Source organism: Herpailurus yagouaroundi, unplaced genomic scaffold, assembly GCF_014898765.1.
Source record: "Herpailurus yagouaroundi ecotype Mexico unplaced genomic scaffold, PumYag 28, whole genome shotgun sequence".
NCBI classification, from domain to species: domain Eukaryota; kingdom Metazoa; phylum Chordata; class Mammalia; order Carnivora; family Felidae; genus Herpailurus; species Herpailurus yagouaroundi.
In genome coordinates this window covers 79874537-79898118 of record NW_024412376.1, presented here as the reverse complement: position 1 = coordinate 79898118, position 23582 = coordinate 79874537, and the positions used below count along the sequence as shown (strand labels likewise).

The 23582-nt window shown below is 36.4% G+C and overlaps 1 protein-coding gene across 2 annotated transcripts in view; it reads left to right on the top strand.

Annotated features, from left to right (window-relative positions):
- The window catches only part of TET2 (tet methylcytosine dioxygenase 2), a 134747-nt gene that overhangs the window by 81059 nt on the left and 30106 nt on the right, over positions 1-23582 (top strand). The window contains exons 3-6 of one of the 2 annotated variants that reach the window (XM_040477024.1): positions 4422-7879; positions 9528-9618; positions 11018-11111; positions 11749-11957. In XM_040477024.1, coding sequence (XP_040332958.1) covers positions 4468-7879; positions 9528-9618; positions 11018-11111; positions 11749-11957 — 3806 coding nt within the window. In that variant the 5' untranslated portion in view covers positions 4422-4467. Of the gene's footprint in view, positions 1-4421; positions 7880-9527; positions 9619-11017; positions 11112-11748; positions 11958-23582 lie in introns of those variants that run through there. The other variant, XM_040477028.1, reaches the window with a different exon arrangement.

Sequence of the window (23582 nt, the reverse complement as noted above, 5' to 3'; positions counted from 1 at the left end):
AGAAAGAAAGAAAGAAAGAAAGAAAGAAAGAAAGAAAGAAAGAAAGAGAAAGAAAGAGAAAGAAAGCTCACCAGTGTTAGTATAAAATCACCAGTGCCAGCATAAAATTAAAAGTGTGCTGTGCAACGGGATTACTGCATCATGCGATATTATAGGATATATACACACACAATGTGATTTGGGACACATCGAATTGGAACAAAATTTTTTTTCTTCTTTTACAATGACACTTTATTGTTAAATCAATAAATTTAAATATGTTCAAAATTAGATTCATAAACCAATTGCAAATAATCCTCAAAAAATTATCCTCCTACTAAAATGAAAAAATACCATATAATTTTCCTGCTCTCCTTATAAGTTAACCATTTAACTTTTCACATACAGTGGTTGTACTCAGTAAAGAAATTGCTGTCACAGACAGAATAGTTCTGCTAATAGTTTAGTATTTAAAGACAGCTATTGTGTTTAAAGTTCCATATTGAAATAAATTTCATTTTAAGTCACCTTCATTTCTTCTTAGGAACTCTTATGCTCATAAAAGATTTGTAAACTCCATCTGTTGTAATTCTGCCTTTGACACTGCAAAGAATATCCAAATTATGTGCAATAGATCATAATAAAGAATAATGTGTTAAATGCTTATAGTACTTTATATCTAGAAAATTAAGAAGAACAATATATATTATATATGGAGTCTGCATGTTTTATATAATACATAACATAAATGTATGTGTGTGTATGTAAATACATTTTGATTGGTATGAGTGTAAATTGATTTCACAGTTGCCAAAAGAAAGCATTATTGTTAAAGTATTTGGAAAGCTAGTTGACCTAGTCTCTAAGCGATTTATCTAGGCTTATTTCTTTTTTCCTTAATTTCTGAAAAGTGGTAGTGGCCCTGATTTTGCAGGAACTCCTTATATCAAACACAGCAAAGCAATTTTCATGATTCTAGAACTACGGGTTTTTTTTTAATTATTAAGAATTATTGATGATTAAGAGTATTAGTCTAAAAAGAAAAAAAGTATTAGTCTAGCTCAGAGCTGTCCAATAGAAGTACAACATAAGCCATATGTGAAGTTTAAAATTTTCTTGTACTCACATTAAAACAAATAGGGGCACCTGGGTAGCTCAGTTGGGTAAGTGTCAGACTTCAGCTCAAGTCATGATCTCATGTCCATGAGTTTGAGCCCCACATTGGGCTCTGTGCTGACAGCTCAAAGCCTGAAGCCTGCTTTGGATTCTGTGTCTTCCTCTCTCTTGGCCCCTCCCCTACTCACGCTCTGTCTCTCAAAAATGAATAAACTTTAAAAAAATTTTTTTTAAGTAAAAAATTTTGGAACAAGTGAAATTGCTTTAATGATATATTTTATTTAAAATATCTACAATCTTATTATTTCAATGTGTAATAAGTATTTTTAAAAGAGTTACATTCTTTTTTTTTGTCCAGTGTTAGTTACACTTATGGCACATCTTAATTTTTACTCACCATATTTCAAGGGCTTAATAGCATATGTAACTACTAGCTATGCACATCTAGCCCATCTCAACATTTAGTAGGAAGTTGGTCTAACAGAAATAAAGATATCATTTTACTCTGTTGTTTTCTTTGTCCAGTAGGAATTATGACTTTCTAATTTAAGTTCTATTTGCTAATTACTATACCTGCCTAAAAGTTACAAAAACAGTAATAAAAAGCAGTTTCCTTCCCAGTGCTATTCTCTAGACTATCTGTTCTGTTTTCCAGACACAAAATATTATTACAAGTTTGTTGTAAATTCTCCCAGAGCTGATTTGATACTTATTTTTGTAACTGTACAGGTTGTGGCATTCTTATAACACTGTTCTTCAGCTTGCTGTATTTCATTTAATTACTTAGAAATACTTGCACCTGAAAATATAGGTTGTTGCCAACCATTTGCTATTGCAAAAGATTGTTTGTACATCATTTAACATATATATGAGCATATTTGCTAGATAACTTCTTAAAACTGAAGTTTCTATGAAACTCTGTAGATTATTGCTAAATTGCTACTAATGGTATTTATACTAGTTTTCATTCCCAAGAACCACACAAGGGAATGTCTGTTTGTTTCCTCACATGATTGCCAACATTGTATATTATCAAACTTTTGACCTTTGCCAACTTGAGAAAAAAGTTTTGTTGAAGTTTTGTTATATTTTTTTATTTATGGGTGATCCTAGATATCTCTTTAAACATTTAAGAGCCATTTGCATCTCATTTTCTGTGAACTGTCCATGTCTCTTGGTCATTTGTATATTCAATGACTGGTCTTTTCCTTGTCAATCTGTCAAAGTTCTGTATATTAAGCAAAGTTTTATATGATTTTTAACTTTGCTTATGAGTTTATTTTTGCATGCATAAATTTTACAGAGTTTTACAAATAAAACTAACAAGTTTTACTTAAATAGGTCTTCTACATTTCTTTTTAAATTTATTCCTAGTGTTTTAAGAATATTTTTCCTGTTACAGTATTTTATTCCACAAAAGTTTCTGACTGGTTTTTGCTTTTCTATAACAAGGCTATTGATTTTTGTATTCAGCTACTTTACTGAATTCTCATAAACTGCAACAGTTTTTCAGTTGATTCTCTTGGTTGACCAGTATACAATCTTATTATCTATAAATGATAACTTTAGTGTTGCTTTCCAATGTTTATATCTTATTTCTTTTTCTATTTCATTTGTCTTGGTTAGTAACCACTGACTATTTTAACAAAGCTTTTTTATAGCCCAAAGGGAAAATAGCCTTGATTTTTTTTTTCCTACTTACATCCTTAAAATAAATGCGATGAGAAAAACTGAGAAAATAAAGCGTGCCTGTATTGTGAATGGGGCCGAATTCACTTTGTAGGATAGATTATTTATGTTTTTCAGTGCTCATTTCTTCTTGCACTCTAATCATTTGGACTTTGAAATCTCCATGAGTATTTGCCTTGGAAATATTTGAATTAATGAGTGAATGAAGAAATGAGCAAAATTATACCAATTGCTCACTCTATACTAAGCACAAAAATGAACAGAGTGTTCCTTTTTTTTTTTTTTTAAGATTTATTTATTTTTGGGAGAGTGCAAGGTGGGGATGGGCAGACGGAGGGGGGCAGAGGATCCAAAGCAGGGTCTGCACTGACAGGCTGACAGCAGAGAGGCCAATATGGGGCTCAAACTCATGAACCATGATATCATGACCTGAGCCAAAGTTGGATGCTCAACTGACTGAGCCACCCAGATGCCCCCAAAATGAACAAAGTATTCTTAAGTTCACAGTCCAGTGTGCAAACAAAATAAAATTGAGTATGATATGTTCAGCAGTAGACCGTATACAAGATATAGAAACAACATAGGAATGGGTGTGATTAATTCTCTTGGAAAATCAAAGAAGGAATCCTAGGGGAAGTGATATCTGAGACCATTTTAGAGGGACGTGTAAGGATCACTGGACAAATCTTGGGACTACAAAAGCATTCTAGGCCAACAAACAACAGCATGAATGTCTGAAACAGTTACCATGTTTGGGTATTTATAAGCCATTGTTATAGTTGGAGCTTCAGACGTGAGAGGAAGTAGGAGAGAAAAAAGAAATCTGCCAATGAAAAACCATTTATATCAGGCAGGAATTGTCAGTAGAAGTAGGCAGCCAGCCCCTGTGGAAGAAGACATAGAATCACCTAGAAATGACATTTTATAAACTACACTTTTTACCCCATTCCATTTCCTGGGAAGTTAACACTAAAGGGAGCATGCCTGGTCTTTCAGGTGTGTGGGTGAAAGAGTTTGAGAACTACTGATGCAGGCAATATGGAGCCATAAAGTGTGTTAAAGGAGAACATGACATCAGATTTGCATTGAGAATATTCCCTTTGGTAACAATTTGAAGGAATCTCGAAGGACTGGAGAGAAGACAGGCTGGGCTAGGGAAGAAACCTTTTAAAAAGCTACTGACTGCAACAGATAATGAAGTGAGATAATATTGGTTCGGCTACCAAGTAGCAGTGAAGATAATTCAAGGAATATGTAGGAAATGGAATTAATTGGATATATAAAGTACTAGAGAAGAAAGAAAGGAGGTAGTCTTTCTTGTTCTTAGCATTTTTACAGAAAGAATTTGGGAAGGAAGTTGATACTATTTACTAATGCAGTATGAACTTACCACCTTAGCTGGTGATTTTAATTATCTTTGTTCTCTATGACCATGAATATTTGAGAGCTGCTGGGAAGACAAGAATAATCAGATCCTGAGTAGTTATTGGTTGTCCCTCTGAAACATGAAAAGGAGTATCATAGTTTGCTAAGTCTAGGAATTTTGATAATATTAAGGCCATGATTATTCTCTAAGATTTATTATTAGTGTCAGATATGTATTAATGCACTTCAATTTCTGTTTCCATGCTCTTTAGAATTCATTCAGAGGGCAGCCTTGTGGATGGCCCCGAAGCAAGCCTGATGGAACAGGATAGAACCAACCATGTTGAGGGCAACAGACTAAGTCCATTCCTGACACCATCTCCTTCTCCCATCTGCCAGACAGAACCTCTGGCTCTAAAGTTCCAGAATGGAAGCCCATTAACTGAGAGACCTTATCCAGAAGTAAATGGAGACACCAAGTGGCAGTCTTTCAAAAGTTATTATGGAATACCCCATATGAAGAGAAGCCAGAATAGTCGCGTGAGTCCGGACTTTATACAAGAAGGTAGAGGGTATTCCAGGTGCTTGCAGAATGGAGGAATAAAACGCACAGTTAGTGAACCTTCTCTCTCTGGGCTTCATCAGAACAAGAAATTGAGACAAGACCAAAAGGCTAATGGAGAAAGAAAGAACTTCGGGGAAAGCCAAGAAAGAAATCCAGGCAAAGGCAGCAGTCAACTGAATGTCTCCGACTTGAGTGATAAGAGAGAATCTGCAAGCTCTGTAGTCCAAGAAAATGCAGTTAAAGATCTCATCAGCTTTTCAACACATAACTGCAGTAGGTCTGAAAAAGCAGAGCTTCAGATTCTGAAAGAGCAGGAGGAGAAAAATGCTAACTACCATGACAAGAACATTATATTACTTCTTACAAACAAGGCAGTGCTAATGCCTAATGGTGCTACAGTTTCTGCCTCTTCCATGGAAAACACACATGGTGAACTCCTGGAAAAAACACTGTCTCAATATTATCCAGATTGTGTTTCCGTTGCGGTGCAGAAAACCACATCTCACATACATGCCATTAACAGTCAGGCTACTAATGAGTTGTCCTGTGAGATCACTCACCCATCGCATACCTCAGGGCAGATCAATCTCCCACAGACCTCGAACTCTGAGCTGCCTCCAGAGCCAGTTGCAGTGGTGACTGAGGCCTGTGATGCTGACAAAGCCAGTAAGACAGCTGCAATGGTAGGGACCTGTCCCTTTCAGAAACCAGAAACACAAAAATCAGTTTTTGAGATATGCCCGTCTCGTGACGAAAACAGTAATATCCAAGGAACCGCAAATCTAGTATCTGGTGAAGAATTCTGTTCAGGTTCCAGCAGCGATTTGCAGCCTCCTGGTGGCAGCTCTGAACGGTATTTAAAGCAAAATGAAATGAATGGTGCTTACTTCAAGCAGAGCTCAGTGTTCACTAAGGATTCCTTTTCTGCCCCTACCACACCACCACCATCACAATTGCTTCTTTCTCCCCCTCCTCCTCTTTCACAGGTTTCTCAGCTTCCTTTAGATGGAAAAAGCACTCTGAACGATGGAGTTTTGGAAGAACACCATCACTACCCCAACCAAAGTAACACAACTCTTTTAAGGGAAGTGAAAATAGAGGGTCAGCCCGAGGCACAGTCGTCATCCCCGAGTCCTAATCAATCTACGCATGTAGCCAACCACTCTCTGATGCTACCAGAAAGGCCTCAGAATAATTGTGTCAACAAGAATGACATGCGGACTCCAGGGACAGTGACTACTCCCTCATGTTCTGAGAAAGCGAGACAAATATCAGAACGCCTCAAGCATAACCCACCAATTCTTGATAGCAGTGGGGATCCACAGGACCACTGCCAGCAGTTGATGGGACACAAAGAGCAAGATATTCCGAAGGGTCGAGACAAGGAACAAACACGAGGTCTTGTGCCCCCAGCACAGCCCTATCTGAAACCAGGGTGGATTGAATTGAAGCCCCCTCACTTTCATCAAGCAGAATCCCATCCAAAATGTCATGAGGCATCACTGCGGTCAGTTCTTCAGTATCGGTCCAACCCCTCCACTCAAATGACCTCCAAACAATACACTGGAAATTCCAACCTGCCTGGGGGGCTCCCAGGGCAGGCATACATCCAGAAAATAATGCAGCCAGAGCAGAGGCCACAAAGGTACCAAGGTGAGATGAATCAAGGGCAGTTTCGAGGTACAGTGGACCAACAGCTCCAGTTCCAAAAACCCTCACTTCAGGTGCACTTCTCTAAGACAGACCCTTCATCCGAAGCTCACGTGCAGTCACTGTGCACCCCTAGGTTTTACTTTCAGCAAAGACCAGATCCCCAAACTGAGAAACTCATGCCCCCAACATTGAAACAGCACTTGAATCAGCAGGCTTCGGAGACTGAGCCATTCTCAAACTCGCACCTTTTACAACACAAGCCTCACAAGCAGGCAGCACAACCGCAACCATCCCAGAATTCACTTATCGCTCAAAACCAGCAGCAGCAGCAAAAATTACAAATGAAGAATAAAGAACAAATGTCCCAGACTTTTTCTCACCCCCAAGGCAACAACGATCAGCAAAGAGAAGGATCATTCTTTAGCCAGATTAAAATGGAAGAATGTTTCCGTGGTGAAAATCAGTATTTGAAATCAAGTGAGTTCCAGACTCATAATAGTCAAATGGGATTGGAGCAAGTGCAGAATATGAATAGTAGAAATTCCCCCTATGGTCAGACCTTGAAATCAAATACAAGCAAACTACAGATTTCTTGTTCGAACAATACACACCTAGCTCCAGAAAATAAGGAACACACTATCAATTCTGACCTCTTTGCAGGAAACAAGACTCAAAATTTGCATCACATGCAATATTTTCCAAACAATGTGACTCCAAAGCAAGATGTTCTTCACAGGTGCTTTCAAGAACAGGAGCAGAAGACACAACAAGCTTCAGTTCTACAGGGATATAGAAGTAGAAACCAAGACATGTCTGGTCACCAAGCGGCACAACCCCCTCAGCAAAGGTACCTGATGCATAACCAAGCAAATGCTTTCCCTGTGTCTGACCAGGGAGGAAGTCACCTTCAGACCCCTCCCCAGAAGGACATTCAAAAGCATGCTGCTCTACGGTGGCACCTCTTGCAAAAGCAAGAACAGCAGCAAACACAACAACCCCAAACTGAGTCTTGCCATAATCAGATGCACAGGCCAATTAAGGTTGAACCTGGATCCAAGCCCCATACCTGTATGCGCCCCATGGCAGCACAACCAGAAAACAAAATGTGGAAAAAGGTAACTAAGCAAGAGATTCCACCCCCGAGTTGTGATAATGTGCAGCAAAGGAGCATCCTTGAGACCATGGAGCAACATCTGAAGAAGTTTCAGGTCAAGTCATTATTTGACCATAAGGCTCTAACTCTCAAATCACAGAAGCAAGTGAAAGTTGAAATGTCAGGGCCAGTCACAGTTTTAACTAGACAAACCACTGCTGCAGAACTTGATAGCCACACCCAAACTTTAGAGCAACAAGCAACTCCTTCTGCAGAAAAGACACCAACCAAAAGAACAGCTGGTTCTGTTCTCAATAATTTTTTAGAGTCACCTTCCAAATTACTAGATACTCCTATAAAAAATTTATTGGATACACCTGTCAAGACTCAATATGATTTTCCATCATGCAGATGTGTAGGTAAGTGCTAGAAAAGTACTGAGACACATGGTGTTTATCCAGAAATAGCAAATTCATCTTCAGATATGGGATTTTCTTTCTTTTTAAAAAAATCTTGAGTCTGGCAGCAATTTGTAAAGGCTCATAAAAAGTCTGAAGCTTACATTTCTTGTCTTTAAATTACAGATGCTTCTGCTGTGCAAGAGAGAACTTCACTTACATTGTTTTTCCAAAAACTTAAAACAATGTGCATGCTCATTTTTCCTCTAATAAAACCCTTTAGAATACAAAGGTATCAGTTTTAGATTAATCTGTTTAACTCTTTGTACATCACCTCCTGGAGAGACACCTAGACAGTAAAAACATCTATTAAAATGAGAAAATAACTGCTAATATGTAAACTCATGTAGGAGCTTTTTAATATGTATTAATTCAAGGTTGAATGTATTAGTGGTTTCACAACATTAATTTCTACATAAGTGGGAAGTTATTATCTTCAATCTTGGTGAGTTGGGGGAAATTGTAATGCTGACGTTCTGAATACTCATGAAGTTGCCCTTTCTGCCTTGATAACCTTGAAATATTGTACGATTTATATTCATTTTGATTCTATTTTCTCTTTAAAGTTTTATCTTCTGATAGAAAATATGTTTTTTTCCTTTTCTTTTTTTTTTTTTAAACAAACACCTTTTTAAAAAAAAATTCAGGATATGTAATAGGTCCATTGGAATAGGGAAACCATCTTGCCAATAGATGCATAAATATATGTATATATGAAGACTTTATTACAGTTCCTCAACTTGGACACAGTAGAAGACATTTGAAAAAACAAATGTTAAACTAATGTGGCCAATGGTCCGCCCGCCTTTTCTTATTCCTCTTACAACGGGACACCCCACATTTTATAGAAGAATGGAGGGAGGATCCATACTGCCCCTTTGTGTGGTTAATATTAGGTTGCCTCAGGGGTGCAGTCATAGATAACATTAGGTAAGTTCTAATCATCTGCAGTTTCTTCTATCATCCTAACCTCTCCTCCTACTTTCCATCTTTGGTAGTTTACAAGAACCTCTTCCTTTTACCTGACCCTCTCTCCAGTATTTTCTCTCATCAAATTATTCTCAAGTACATACAAATATGGGTCTGGATTCAATATTCTTATTTTCAAAACTCAGCTATTAAATGTTGAGGGGAAACAAGAGGAGAAAAAGGTGCCTTGACAATAAAAACTGAGCAATATCCTGGGGTGAGAGAAGACAGGAAATTTTATTTTTAATCTTTTAACATCCAAGTATCAGGCAGGCTTCTAGTTAGCTATAAAATTTTGTTTCAATTCAAAAAACTGAATTTTAGTTGGTATTACATATAATCTAATTCCCTCACTGTTTTGTTTAGTTCCACTTATTTTGTTTAAAATAAATAATTTCTTATTCCGTATCTGAAATGTAATTTAATATATTTTTATCCAACAGCCAGCATGTACATATACTTAATTATTTGGCACATTTTCTAATAGATTAGTCCATCAATTTATTCATTTTAAAGAAAAAAATGTTTACAGTCACATTTAGGGCCCTTAATGTGCAGTTGGGGGATAAGCTTTGTGGATGTAGCCTTTATATTTAGTATAATTGAGGTCTAAAATAATAATCTTCTATTATCTCAACAGAGCAAATTATTGAAAAAGATGAAGGTCCTTTTTATACCCATCTAGGAGCAGGTCCTAATGTGGCAGCTATTAGAGAAATCATGGAAGAAAGGTAATTAACGCAAAGGCACAGGGCAGATTAACGTTTATCCTTTTGTATATGTCAGAATTTTTTCAGCTTTCACATACAAAGCAGTAAACAATTGTAAATTGAGTAATTATTAGTAGGCTTAGCTATTCCAGGGTTGCCAGCACTACACACTGTGCTATTCACCAGAGAGTCACAATATTTGACAGGACTAATAGTCTGCGAGCTGGCACAGGCTGCCCACTTGGAGATGGATGCCAGAAAACCCAGGCACGCACAAGAACCAGCCAGCCAGCCTGCCAGGCGCAAGGGTGCTGGCACCGGCTGCAAAGACAGGCCCCACTCTGGCTTTCCCACTTGATGATAAAGGGTCGCAGAAGAAACAGCGGGGAAATGTGGCACAAGAAAGGAGCCGTTCAGTTAAATTCACCTAGAGCTGTAAACGAGTAGTTCCCTCTAGGGACGTTATCCCTTAGTATGAGCAGAGGGTAAGTGTGAGATGCTGAATAGAAATAGAGAGGATTCTATTTATAGCTGCATTTTTTTTTTTTTTACTGTTAATCACAGGTATGCAAGTATTTACCTGAATCTACACAGTTAGTCCTGCATGTAGAAGACTCTAATGAGTGAGATAATCAATGCAAAGAGAAACTTTCATATTGGTATCCCCAGCAGTGAGCTGTTACTGTGCTAGGGTGCCTTTCTTTAAGAGGTAGGCAGTGTTATCATTAAAATATATTAGGAGACGTTCTGGGCAGCAAGGACATGTTTTGTATCATTCTTGCCCAATTTACAAATTATTCGTTGCTAATTAGTATGTAGAAATTCACTAAATAATCATCTAGTAGCCTGGCAGATACCCTAAGTGCCTTTTGTTACTAGCAAGCAGTAAGTAGTGCCTTGGTCCTAAGGAAAAATATAATCTATTTCTAGAACTGTCCTATATTTTCAAAATTGCTGGATGCTAGTGATTTGTGAACCATCTTTTTAAAAATGTTAGAGATTCTTTGAGGAACAGTTCTAACTAGAATCTATTGTGATTCCCCAAGTTTTAAAATAGCTAAATTTAGTAAAGGACAAAAACCAAATAGTAATATGTCTTAGAAGACTGAACTTAACAAACTTAAAAAAGTTTTGTGCTTTGTGAAATTATGTCTAAAAATAAGCTTTCCCATTATTTTCACCCAACATATAATTTCAAAATAGTTCATTACAATTATCCATATATTTTGATACTGAAGAAGTATAAAGCTTAAAGTCTGTTATCCAGTTTGCTTGGCTTAGACCTATTTTTTAAAAATAAACCATTCATTTCTCAGGATGTGGTCATAGAATAAAATTATGCTCAAATGTTCAGTATTTTGGTTGCCTCAGCTTCATTTGCTAATTTTATGTGTGTGTGTTTCTGTGGATTTCTTTTAAGGTTTGGACAGAAGGGTAAAGCTATTAGGATTGAAAGAGTCATCTATACTGGTAAAGAAGGCAAAAGTTCTCAGGGATGTCCTATTGCTAAATGGGTAAGTGTGACCTGATGAGGCCTTTGATCTTCAATCGTGGGCATTTTGATTCATTAATCTAACTCTGAGAATTGGGTTACCCAGATGAAAGAGTCATTTATGCCGGTTGAAATGAACATTGCTTATATTTATTTTGTGTCATCTCTTAAAGAAAAGGCAGATTAGTTTTTAAGTCAGGTACAAACTGTATTTAATTGAAAGAATGTAATAGCGAAGACGAGGTCCATTCAATTTGCTAAAAAGTATGATTCTTCCTGGGATAGGAAGAAGTCACCCTTAATACTTTAAATACCTTCCATTAATCTTTATGTTGTCATTTTTGAAAGCCTTGAACTTTGTGAAAAAAGACGAGCATGTCTTCCATGTAGCTCTAGCTTTAATGTAGGGGGCATTGCCCCCCACTGTACTGGGCACAGTCTGCTAAACATTGCACGGTTTTGCATCCCGCCTAATTCTGACCCCACCATATAGATGGCTAGCAAAAGGCAAGTTGCAGGAGCTGGCAAACATTGCCCTAATTGTGACCCAGACATGCAAAAATATACGTACATAAATCAATGCTCTCATCTGCCACAAGTGACCCTTGTTTTGTTTTGGTTGGGGTGGGGGTGTTGGGGTGGAATGGTGACCCACACAGGTGGTTCGCAGAAGCTGCAGCGAGGAGAAGCTACTATGTTTGGTGCGGGAGCGAGCTGGCCACACCTGTGAGGCGGCTGTGATTGTGATTCTCATCCTGGTGTGGGAAGGAATCCCACTGTCTTTGGCTGACAAACTCTACTCAGAGCTCACCGAAACGCTGAGGAAATATGGCACTCTCACCAATCGTCGGTGTGCCCTGAATGAAGAGTAAGTGATGCCTCCCTCTCTTTCCACTAAGAGCAAAACCTAATTATTGGTTTGTGGGAAGAGAGTTGAACCTGCATTTGTACATTTACTAAATGGGGATTGAAATGCCTGTTTCCCAGTCGTGCAGTAGGAAGTCGTATTTGCTAACACGGGTAATCCGAGGCGATTCCGTGAATTCTTTTGTACCTTCAGACGGCGTAGACATTTAGTTAGGAGCAGCTTGCTGCAAGTCTGAATGTCCGTACCCACATGAACTCAGTCGTGCCGTAAACTTGAAAGTATCTGTGTGCCCACTTGGTGCATGTGACAGCCCTTTGTGTGGCTGGCAACCACATTAGTAAGTATTGACACCATTCCTGTGTTGCAGTAGCTGAAGCAGAAAGTAAGTTTGCTGAGAAATTTTAGGATTCCCAGGTCAAGGACCTTAATGTAGCAAACGTGAAAATATAAGGCTTATAGAATTTCTGTAGAAACAGACTGATTCAGACTTCAGTTCAATCAAGTTTATCATTTTCACAACACCAATAAAAATTGCTTTCATTTTTACTGCTACTAAATAATCAAGAAATTAGTGGCTATTTATGCATTATTTTCCAGGAATATAAACATCTGGAACAGAGCCAGGGGTATGCAGTTAAATATATTTAGTGCATCCAAGGACTAGTATGTCTTTGTTTGTCAACCTTATCCAGTTTAGGAAGTTTAAATCTTCACTTGGAGAAAGCTTCATTTTTATTCTTCCTCTGCTATTCCTATATAACATTTTTTTAAAAAGAGTATGGGAGAATTCACAGTGCTACACTGAAATGCTACAGTGTAATTTTACTGACAGCTGGCTCTAAAATAACTTTTTAAAAATGTTTATTTGTTTATTTTGAGAGAGAGAGAAAGCACTAGCAGGGGAGGGTCAGAGAGAGAGAGAGAGAGAGAGAATCCCAGGCAGGATCCACACTCAGCGCGGAGCCCTACACAGGGTGATCTTCCAACCAACCCTGAGGTCATGACCTGAGCCGAAATCAAGAGTCTGACACTTAACTGACTGAGCCACCCACGCGCCCCAGTTCTAAAATTCTTTTTAATTTTGCATTTCTTCCTTTAGTCTCCTTTCCTCTGCATTCACCAAACTGCAATATAGTTTACTGAATTTATAGAAATACTATGCCACTCATTGCAACATCCCATTGTAACCTCATTTGTTTCTTTGCTGACTATTATTCTGACTACTATAGCTTTACTAACATGGTTAGTAAATACTAACATGGATTCTCTCTCTGGGTCATGGGGGGTATGCAAACCAATTATAAATAACATGTCTAGGAAAGTTACTGTTCACATATCAAAGGTGGGGACTTGGCTTCCCATGGTAGTTATGATCCAAAAATCTCATGTATGTGTGTGTGTTCCTCACTGCCATAAATCCACTTTTATAATTGATGTGTTGGAAAGTGGAAATCTGGTTCATAACATATGACTCATAAACCTATGATGGACAGCTTTATGTGTAAAATACTTTTCAGTTTACCCTAATTTCCCTTGCTCCTTCTTTAAAAGATGTATTTAAATGCCTTTAATCAAAGAAAATGAAGTTAAGGCACCTTGAGATGATGTCCCTGATAGCACTTTTCTCAGGAATTAACTATCTGCCTTGTTTTTTTATTTTTTGTTTTTTAACGTTTTTATTTATTTTTTAGACAGAGAGAGAGCATGAACGGGGGAGGGGCAGAGAGAGAGGGAGACACAGAATCAGAAGCAGGCTCCAGGCTCTGAGCCATCAGCCCAGAGCCCGACGCGGGGCTCGAACTCGCGGACCGTGATATCGTGACCTGAGCCGAAGTCGGAGGCTTAACTGACTGAGCCACCCAGGCGCCCCTCTGCCTTGTTTTTTTTTTTTGTTTGTTTTTTTTTTATAAAATTTTTTTTTTCAACGTTTATTTATTTTTGGGACAGAGAGAGACAGAGCATGAATGGGGGAGGGGCAGAGAGAGAGGGAGACACAGAATCGGAAACAGGCTCCAGGCTCTGAGTCATCAGCCCAGAGCCCGACGCGGGGCTCGAACTCATGGACCGCGAGATCGTGACCTGGCTGAAGTCGGACGCTTAACTGACTGCGCCACCCAGGCGCCCCCCCCCGCCTTGTTTTTTAAAGCAGACTTCCTTTTAGACTTGATGGCTTGAACTTCTAAACTACTGAGGAACTTCTTGTGAAAATAGCAGTGTTTTAATTTAAATTTCTTGAAGTTTCATGCAAACTATATTTCTTATTTTTTTTGTAATTGATTTAATTTTCAGTTATTATATATCTGGTATTTTTCCCCTGACGGCTTTTCTGTAATTTCTATAAATGCCATTGCCTGTCATGGAATCTGACATATAGAAATAAATTCTGTCAAGAACTTTCCTAAATTGTATTATTTTGCATTTAAAATCCATGAACAGTAAAACATTGGGCCAGGATCTAAGAAAAATTACAGTGTAAGTGGTCTAAATAGGAGGCGAGTACAAAACTATTGAAATATGTGTTTCAATGATTAAAACATTTTAAAGGCCAGTCTACATACTTTTGCTTCTCTTTGTCTGGAATTCCATCATAAGGGTGAGTAATTATTTAGACTAAATTTTAGCTTGGGGCTAAGAGTGTTCAGAATAATTCTCAAAAAACAAAACAATGTACTTAACATACACAGTTAAAACAGACACCAATGGCAATAGAGACTTCATTCAGCTATAGCTTTTGAAGTTTCTAATACCCCATAAAATACATTTTATATTTGGCAGAAGTTAGAATTATGACTTTGCCAAAAACAGAGGATAATCTCAAATTGGGGCTGCTGACTCAATTTAATATTCAAGGCTGTATGAATCTCGTCACCGAGTTCTTACAAATCCCAATGCCTACATGCGCCATAACCAACCACTGTGAGTCCAGAAAAGAACTCTCAGAGTAATCTTTCAGTGGGAAAGTCAAAAATGGATTTTTACATTTCCTTTGAGATTAACCAGCTGTTTCTCCTTTAAAGATTTCCCTTTGAGATTTCCATTTTATGACTAAGCCTAACCAATATGTTTTTGGCAAGTTAAGAGTTGTGGGAGTGTCATAAGAAAGTCAAAGCCAGAAATGTGTTTTGCCTTGCTGGGTGATGTTAAATGTTGTGTTTTTTTTTTTTTTTTAAGCTAACTTTATATTATAAAAATTTTCAAACATGCATAAACGGAGGAGTGCAGTCTAATGAATCCCCGTGGACTCATTACATAGCTTCAATACTTATCAACATTTTATCAATACTATTTCACATATTTCCCCTACACTTCCTACCCCCACTGCCACCCCGACAGTGTTTTAAAACAAAACACAGATACCATCTCTAACAGACAGTGTATATCTCTAACAGACAAGGATGTTTTTTATAAAACCTAGTTACACTGTCATTTTCATTCATCTCAAAATTGACAGTGATTCTTTAATATCTTTTCATGTCATGTTCAGACCACATTTAGATTCCTAATTGGATCTTTTTCAAAAAATAATAATAAGGGGCGCCTGGGTGGCTCAGTTGGTTAAGCGTCCGACTTCAGCTCAGGTCACGATCTCGTGGTCCGCGAGTTCGAGCCCCGCGTCAGGCTCTGGGCTGATGGCTCAGAGCCTGGAGTCTGCTTCCGATTCTGTGTCTCCCTCTCTCTCTGCCCCTCCCCCGTTCATGCTGTGTCTCTCTCTGTCTCAAAAATAAATAAACGTTAAAAAAAATTTTTTTTTAAATAATAATAAAAAGCAAAACTATATTGCCAACAAGAAAGCCCATACCTTGTATTTGATTGAGGCTTTTGAGTGGTACCAGTTCATGCCTCTTGTCTTGCATATTTATGAATAAAACTTTCTATCACTTTCAAAAGTATCCCAGTTTGGAAGACAAATTATAGTTTCCATAAGCCTCTTTTTATTTATAATAGTTCCCCCTCTCTTTAGTGAATTTTTTTGTTAAAGAGACTATATAATTTGCTCTGTAAAATTTCCCACATTCTGGGTATGTAATTGCACATTTGTTTTATTCACCTTATCCCTCTATCCCAACTGTCTTTTGTGCATTGATATTAAGAGACTTAAAAAGTTACGTATGTGTATATGTATGCATATATTGGCAAAAATGCTTTTGTAAGTGGTAATGAAATAATCTTAATTCTTCATATCCATCAGGAGGGTTAAATGTCTGCTTTGTTCCATTCTTAGTAATGTTAAGAGTGTTCAGTGAGTTCAGGAGTTGTCAGCTTGATTCGTCCATCCTAAAGTTTTCCCAGAAAACTTTCACCTAATGGTGTAGTGTATTGATTGAGGATCGTTGCTTGTTTCCATTATTTTTGTTTGAGTTTGCAAATTCACAAGTTTTTTATTTTTCAAAGTATAAATTTATGTATTACATTTGAATTTATTTTGCTAGTTTGTAAACTTGCATAAGGTTGAATATCTGATCTAATTTTTAGTTTAAAGTTATATATTTCCTTTACAGTAGAAATCCAGATGGTAACTCAAAGGTTGAGAATGTTTTTTAAAATCTGTTACATAGATGAATATTTTTATTACAGTTGCTTTACTGATTTGTTGTAAACAAATGTTGTAACCATGAGCCAAATTCTGAGTCATGTTAAAATGAAGCTGACAAATGCTAATTTTAATAATATTCTAATAATATAGAAATAAAAATGCCTTTTAGTAGCCATTTCATGTAGGAAATCATCTTGAAGTCACTCTACCTTGTTATGCAGAGATTTTTTTGAGCTATAATTCACATACCATAAAAGTCACCATTGTATTTTATGTTTTATTTTTGAGACAGAGAGAAAGCACGAGCTGGGGAGGAGGGGCAGAGAGAGAGGGAGACAGGAACCGAGATGGGCTCCATGCTGACAGCAGAGAATCTAATGCAGGGCTCGAACTCACAAGTAAGAGATCATGACCTGAGCTGAAGTCAGATGCTTAGCTAACTGAGCCACCCAGGCGCCCCTAAAATTCACTATTTTAAAGCTTAAAACTCAGTGGTTTAGTAATATACTAATATTGTATAATATTAGTAACACACTAATATTAGCAATATACTCATTTGTGTAATAATACACAAAGTTGTGCAACATTTTCTTCACTCCCAAAAGAAAACCCTGTACCTATTAGGCAGTCAGTTCCCATTTTCCTCTCCCCTAAAATGACAACTGCTAATCAGCTTTCTTTCTCTATAGATTTGCCTGTACTGGGCATTTTGTATTAATGGTATAGAATATTTGGCCTGTCTGCCTGGCCTCTTTCACTTAGCATAATGTTTTAAAGGTTCATCCATATCATAACATTAATCAGTGTTTTATACCTTTTAGTAGATGAGTAATATGCCATTGTGTTTGTGTGTGTGTGTGTGTGTGTGTGTGAATACACATCTCACATTTTCCTTATCCATTCATCAATTAATGGACATTTGTATTGTTTCCACTTTGGGGCTATTATGAATAATGCTTCTGTGAACATCTGTGTACAAGTTTTTGTATGGACATATGTTTTCAGTTCTCTTGCAGTGACATTGTTAGTCATATGGTTACTCTATGTTTAACTCTTTGAGGAATTGCCAAACTGTTTTCCAAAGGAGCTGTACCATTTTTCATTCCTGCCAGCAGTATGTCGAGGTTCCAGTGTCTTCGCATCCTCATCAAAACTAGTTATTGTATGTCTTTTTTTATTATAGCCTTCCCAGTGGGTGTGAAGTGTATCTTGTCATTTTGATTTGCTTTTCCCAAATGACTAATGATGTTAGACATTATTTTATGTACTACTGGCTATTCGTATGTCTTCTTTGGAACATGCCTACTTGATTCTTCACTCATTTTTAAGTTGAGTTCATATTTTTTTGAGTTGCAAGAGTTCTCTATATATTCCAGATACTAGAACTCTAGCAAATATATGGCTTTCAGATATTTTCTTTTATTCTGTAGGGTGCCTCTTCACTTTTTTGATAATATCCTTGAAGCACAGAATTTTTCAAATTTGATAAAATCAAATGTATGTATTTTTTAATTGCCTGTACTTTTAGTGTCATATCTAAGAAGCCATTGCCTAATCCAAGGTCTTGGGGATTTACCACTGTTTTCTTTACAGAGTATTATAGTTTTAGCTCTTACATTTAGCTTGTTGATCCCTGCTAAGTTAATTTTATGATGTAAGAGTCCAATACCATTCTTTTGCATATAGATCAGCACCATTTGTTGAGGAGACTGTTTTCTCCATTAAATGGTCTTGTCACTCTTGTTGAAAATTAATTGGCAAAAATGTATGGGTTATTTTGGGACTCTTCTATTCCATTAATCTACCTACATTTCAGTCCTTATGGCATACTATACAGTGTTAATGACTGTAATTTGTAGTAAGTTTTGAAATTGGAATTCACCTGTTTTATCCATTCCCCCTACCACCTCCCCTCTGGCAACCACTCTCTCTGTATTTATGTTAAGTCCTCCAACTGTTTTACAAGATTTTTTTTTTTTTTTTTTTGGCTACTTTGGATTCTTTTCATGTCCTTGATAATTTTAGAATCACTTTTTCAATTTCCCCATATGGGATTTGACAGGGGTTCTGTTCAATCAGTAGACCACTATGAGGAGTATTGACAGCTTAACAGTATTAAGCCTTCCAATTGGTTAACAAAGGGATGTCTTTACATTTACTTAGGTATTTAATTTCTTTCAATGATGTTTTATAGTTTTCAGTATATAAGTCCTACATACTTTTGTTACATTTCTAAGTATTCTTTTTTTTTTAATTTTTTAAAAATATTTACTTATTTTTGAGACAGGGAGAGACAGCATGAACGGGGGAGGGTCAGAGAGAGAAGGAGACACAGAATCTGAAACAGGCTCCAGTCTCTGAGCTGTCAGCACAGAGCCTGACGCGGGGCTCGAACTCACAGACCGCGAGATCATGACCTGAGCTGAAGTCGGATGCTTAACCGACTGAGCCACCCAGGCACCCCTCTAAGTATTCTTTTTGATGGTAATTAAATGTAGTTATTTTGATTTCATTCTTGGATTGCTAGTCATATGGTGTTTCTAGTTTTAGTTTTTTATTTAAAATTTTTTAATGTTTTATTCTTTTTTTTTTTTTTTTTTTTTTTTGAGAGAGAAAGAGAGAAAGAGAGTGCGATTAGGGGAGGGGCAGAGAGAGAGGGAGACACAGAATCCGAAGCAGGCTCCAGGCTCTGAGCTGTCAGCACAGAGCCCGATGCCGGGCTCCAACTCATGAACCGCAAGATCATAACCTGAGCCAAAGTCAGACGTTTAACCAACTGAGCCACCCAGGTGCCCTTAATTTTTTGACAAACCTTCAAACTGTTTTCCATAGTGGTAGCACCAACTTATGTTCCCACCAACAGTGCAGGAGCACTCTCTTTTCTTGCATACATCCTCACCAACATTTGTTTGTCTTGTTGATGCTAACCATTCTGACTTGTATGAGGTGATATCTCATTGTGGTTCCGATTTGCATTCCTTGATGCCTGGTGATATTGAGCATCCTTTCAGGTATCTGTTGGCCATCTGTATGTCTTCTTTGGAAAAATATCTATTTAGGTCCTTTACCTTATTTATTTATTTATTTATTTATTTATTTATTTATTTAGGTGTTGAGCTATAGAAGTTATTTATATATTTTGGATATTAACCCCTTATTGGATATGTCATTTGCAAATATCTTCTCCCATTCAGTAGGTTAACCTTTTTGTTTTATTGATGGTGTCCTTTGCTGTGCAAAACCTGTTTACTTTGATGTATTCCCAATAGTTTATTTTTGCTTTTATTTCCTTTGCCTGAGGAAACATATCTAGAAAAATGTTGCTAAGGCTGACGTCCAATAGATTGTTGCTTACTTTTTCTTCTAGGAGTTTTCAGGTTTCACATGTAGGTCCTCATCCATTTTGAGATTATTTTTGTGTATACTGTAAGAAAGCCATCCAGTTCATTCTTTTGCCTGTTGATGTCCATTTTTCCCTATACCATTTATCGAAAAGGCTGTCTTCTCCCACTGTATATTCTTGCCTCCTTTTTATAGATTAATTGACTGTGTACGGTTGGTTTTATTTCTGGGTTCTCTGTCTTGTTCCATTGATCTCTGTGGCTATTTTTTGTGCCGTTACCATATTGTTTTGATTACTATAGCTCTGTAGCATATCTTGAAGTCTGGGATTATGATACCTCCAGCTTTCTTGTCAAGGTTGCTCTGGCTATTTGAGGTCTATTGTGGTTCTATAAAAATTTTAGGATTATATGTTCTACTTATGTGAAAAATTTTATTGGTATTTTTGTAGGGATTGCTTTGAATCTATACATTGTTTGGGGAAGTATGGACATTTTAACAATATTAATTCTTCCAATTCATGAGCATGGTGTATCTTTCCATTTCTTTGTATTGTGGTCAATTTTTTCATTAATGTCTTATAATTTTCAAAGTATAAGTCTTTCACCTCTTTGGTTAAATATATTCCTAGGTGTTTTATTCTTGTTGGGACAATTGTAAATGGGACCGTTTTTCTTAATTTCTCTTTCTGCTACTTTGTTATTAATGTATACAAACACAACACATTTCTATATATTAATTTTATATCCTATAACCTTATTATTTGTTTGTTTTTTGGTAGATTCTTTTGGGTTTTCTCTGTATAGTATCATGTTACCTGGAAAAAGTGATCATTTCACTTCTTCCTTACAATTTGGATGGTTTTTTTTTTTCCTATTTTTCCTTGTCTGATTGCTGCAGCTAGGATATCCAGTACTATGTTGAATAAAAGAGGTGAGAGTGGACTTCTTTGTCTTGTTCCTGATCTGAGAGGGAAAACTCTCAGTTTTCCCCCATTGATATAATGTTAGTTGTGGATTTGTTATATATGGCCTTTATTATGTTGAGGTGTATTCCATTAAACTCACTTGAGTTTTTATCTTGAATAGATGTTGTATTTGTCAAATTCTTTTTCAGCATGTATTGAGAGATCATATGGTTTTTATCCTTCTTGTTAATGTGATGTATCACATTGATTAATTTGTGAATATTGAACCACCCTTACATCCCTGGAATAAATCCCCCTTGATCATGCTGAATAAACCTTTTAATATATTGTTAAATTCGGTTTGCTAATATTTTGTTGAGAAGTTTTACATCTGTGTTCATTAGGTTTTCTTTTATTATGGTGTCTTTGTTTTTAATATTAGGATAATGCAGGCCTCATGGAATGAATTTGGAAGCTTTCCTGCCTCTTATTTTTTGGAATAGTTTGAGAAGAATAAGTATTAACTCTTCTTTAAATGTTTGCTGGAATTCATCTATGAAGCCACCTGGTCCTAGATTTTTTTGGGAGTTTTATTACTGATGCAGTTTGTCACTAGTCATTGATTTGTTCATATTTTCCATTTCTTCCTGAGTTGGTTGTGGAAGATTATATGTTACTAGGAATTTATCCATTTCTTCTAGGTTTTCTAATTCATTAGCATATAATTTTTATAATACTCTCTTATAATTTTTTGTATTTCTGTGATGTCAGTTATTTCTCCTCCTTCATTTCTGTTTTTGAGTCCTCCTTTTGTTGATGAGTCTAGCTAATGATTTGTCAATGTTGTTTATCTTTTCAAAGAATCAGTTGTTTCATTGATTTTATTGTTATTTTTTAGTCTCTATTTCATTCATTTCAGCTCTAATTCATTATTTCTTCCTTCTACTAGCTTTGGGATTTTTTCTTTTTCTAATTCCTTTAGGTGTAAGGTTAGATTGTTTGAAATTTTTATTGCCTGAGGTAGGCTTGTAATATTACAAACTTCACTCTATGAACTGGTTTGTCTGTGTCCCAAAGATGTTGGACTGTTGTGTTTTAGTTTTCATTCATCTCCATGTATTTTTTTTATTTCCTCTTTGAGTTTCTTGTTAACGCATTAGTTGTGTAGTAGCATGTTGTTTAGCTTCCACATGTTTGTGAGGTTTGTGTTTTTTTTTCCAGTTTTTTTCTTGCAATTGATTTCCTGTTTCATATCATTGTTGTCAAAAGATGCTTAATATGATTTTAATCATCTTAAATTTATTTATATTTGTTTTCTGGCCTAATGTGATTTATCCTGGAAAATGTTCCATGTGCACTTGAAAAAAAATGTTTATTCTGTTGTTTTTAGATGGAGTGTTCTGTATATATCTGTTAGGTTCACCTGCTCTAATGTGTCATTCAAAGCCATGTTTCCTTGTTGATATTCTGTCTGGATGATCTATCCATTTATGTAAGTGGGGTATTACTAGTGTTGTATTACTGTCCGTTTCTCCCTTTATGTCTGTTTAATATTTGCTTTTCATATTTTGGTGCTCTTATGTTGGGTGCATAGATATTTATAACTGTTACATCCTCTTATTGGATTGATGCCTTTAACATTATGTTGTCCCTGGTCTCTTACTACTGTCTTCGTTTTAAAATCTATTTTGTCTAATATAAATATTGCTACTGCATTTTTTTTTCTTTCCTGTTTGCATGGAGTATCTTTTTCCATCCTTTCACTTACAGTTTATGTGAGTGTTTAGGTTTAAGTTCTTTTCTTGTAGACAGTATATGGATGGGTCTTGTTTTTCAGCCAGTCATCTCATATCTTTTGAATGGAGCATTTAGTTCATTTACATTCCAAGTAATTGTTGATAGGTGTGTATTTAATGCTATTTTGTTAATGGTTTCTGGTATTTTTTGTAGGTCTCTATTCCTTTTTTCTTCTCTGGTTTTCTTGTGGTTTGATGACTTGCTTTGATGTTATGCTTGGATTCCTTTTACTTTATTTTGTGTACCTATTATAAGTTTTTCATTTGTGGTTACCATTGGGTTCATATAGAACATCTTGTGTGTATAGCTGTGTGTATTGAGTTAATTGCACTTAAATTTGAACACATAAAAGCATGAAAATTTTGTGCTCCTTCCATATTTTGTGTATACAGTGTTATATTTTACATATTTTTATTTGTCCTTTGACTAATTTTTGTAGATACAATTGTTTCCTTCCCTAAATTAGGGAAGTTTACAGCTCTTATTTTTTTCAAATATGTTTTCTGCCCCCTTCTCTCCCTCATATCCTTCTGGGATCCCTATAATGTGAATGTTATTTTGCTTGATGATGTTGCAGAGTCTCAGGCTATTCTCATTTTTTAAATTATTTTTCCTTTTTGCTGTTGAGCTTGGTTGCTTTCCATCTCCTATATTCCAGATAACTGATCCATTCTTCTGCATCCTCTGACCTGCTGTGGATTCCCTCCAGGACATTTTTCATTTCAGATACTGAATACTTCAGCTAACACTGGTTACTTTTATACATTCTTTCTCTTTGTTGAAGTTCTGACTGAGTTCATTCACCTTTCTTTCAAGTCCAGTATCTATGACCATTTTTTTGATTTTTTTTGTCAGGCATATTGCTTATCTCTTTTTCATTTAGCTCTTCATTTTCATTAATTCTTCGTGCAACAATTAAGTTTTTATGTATTCATCTTGTATTCTGCAGACTTACAAAACTAATTTATTAGTGCTAACTTTTTTGATAGATTCCTTAGGATTTACTACATACAAGATTATTTCATCTACACATACAGATAGTTTA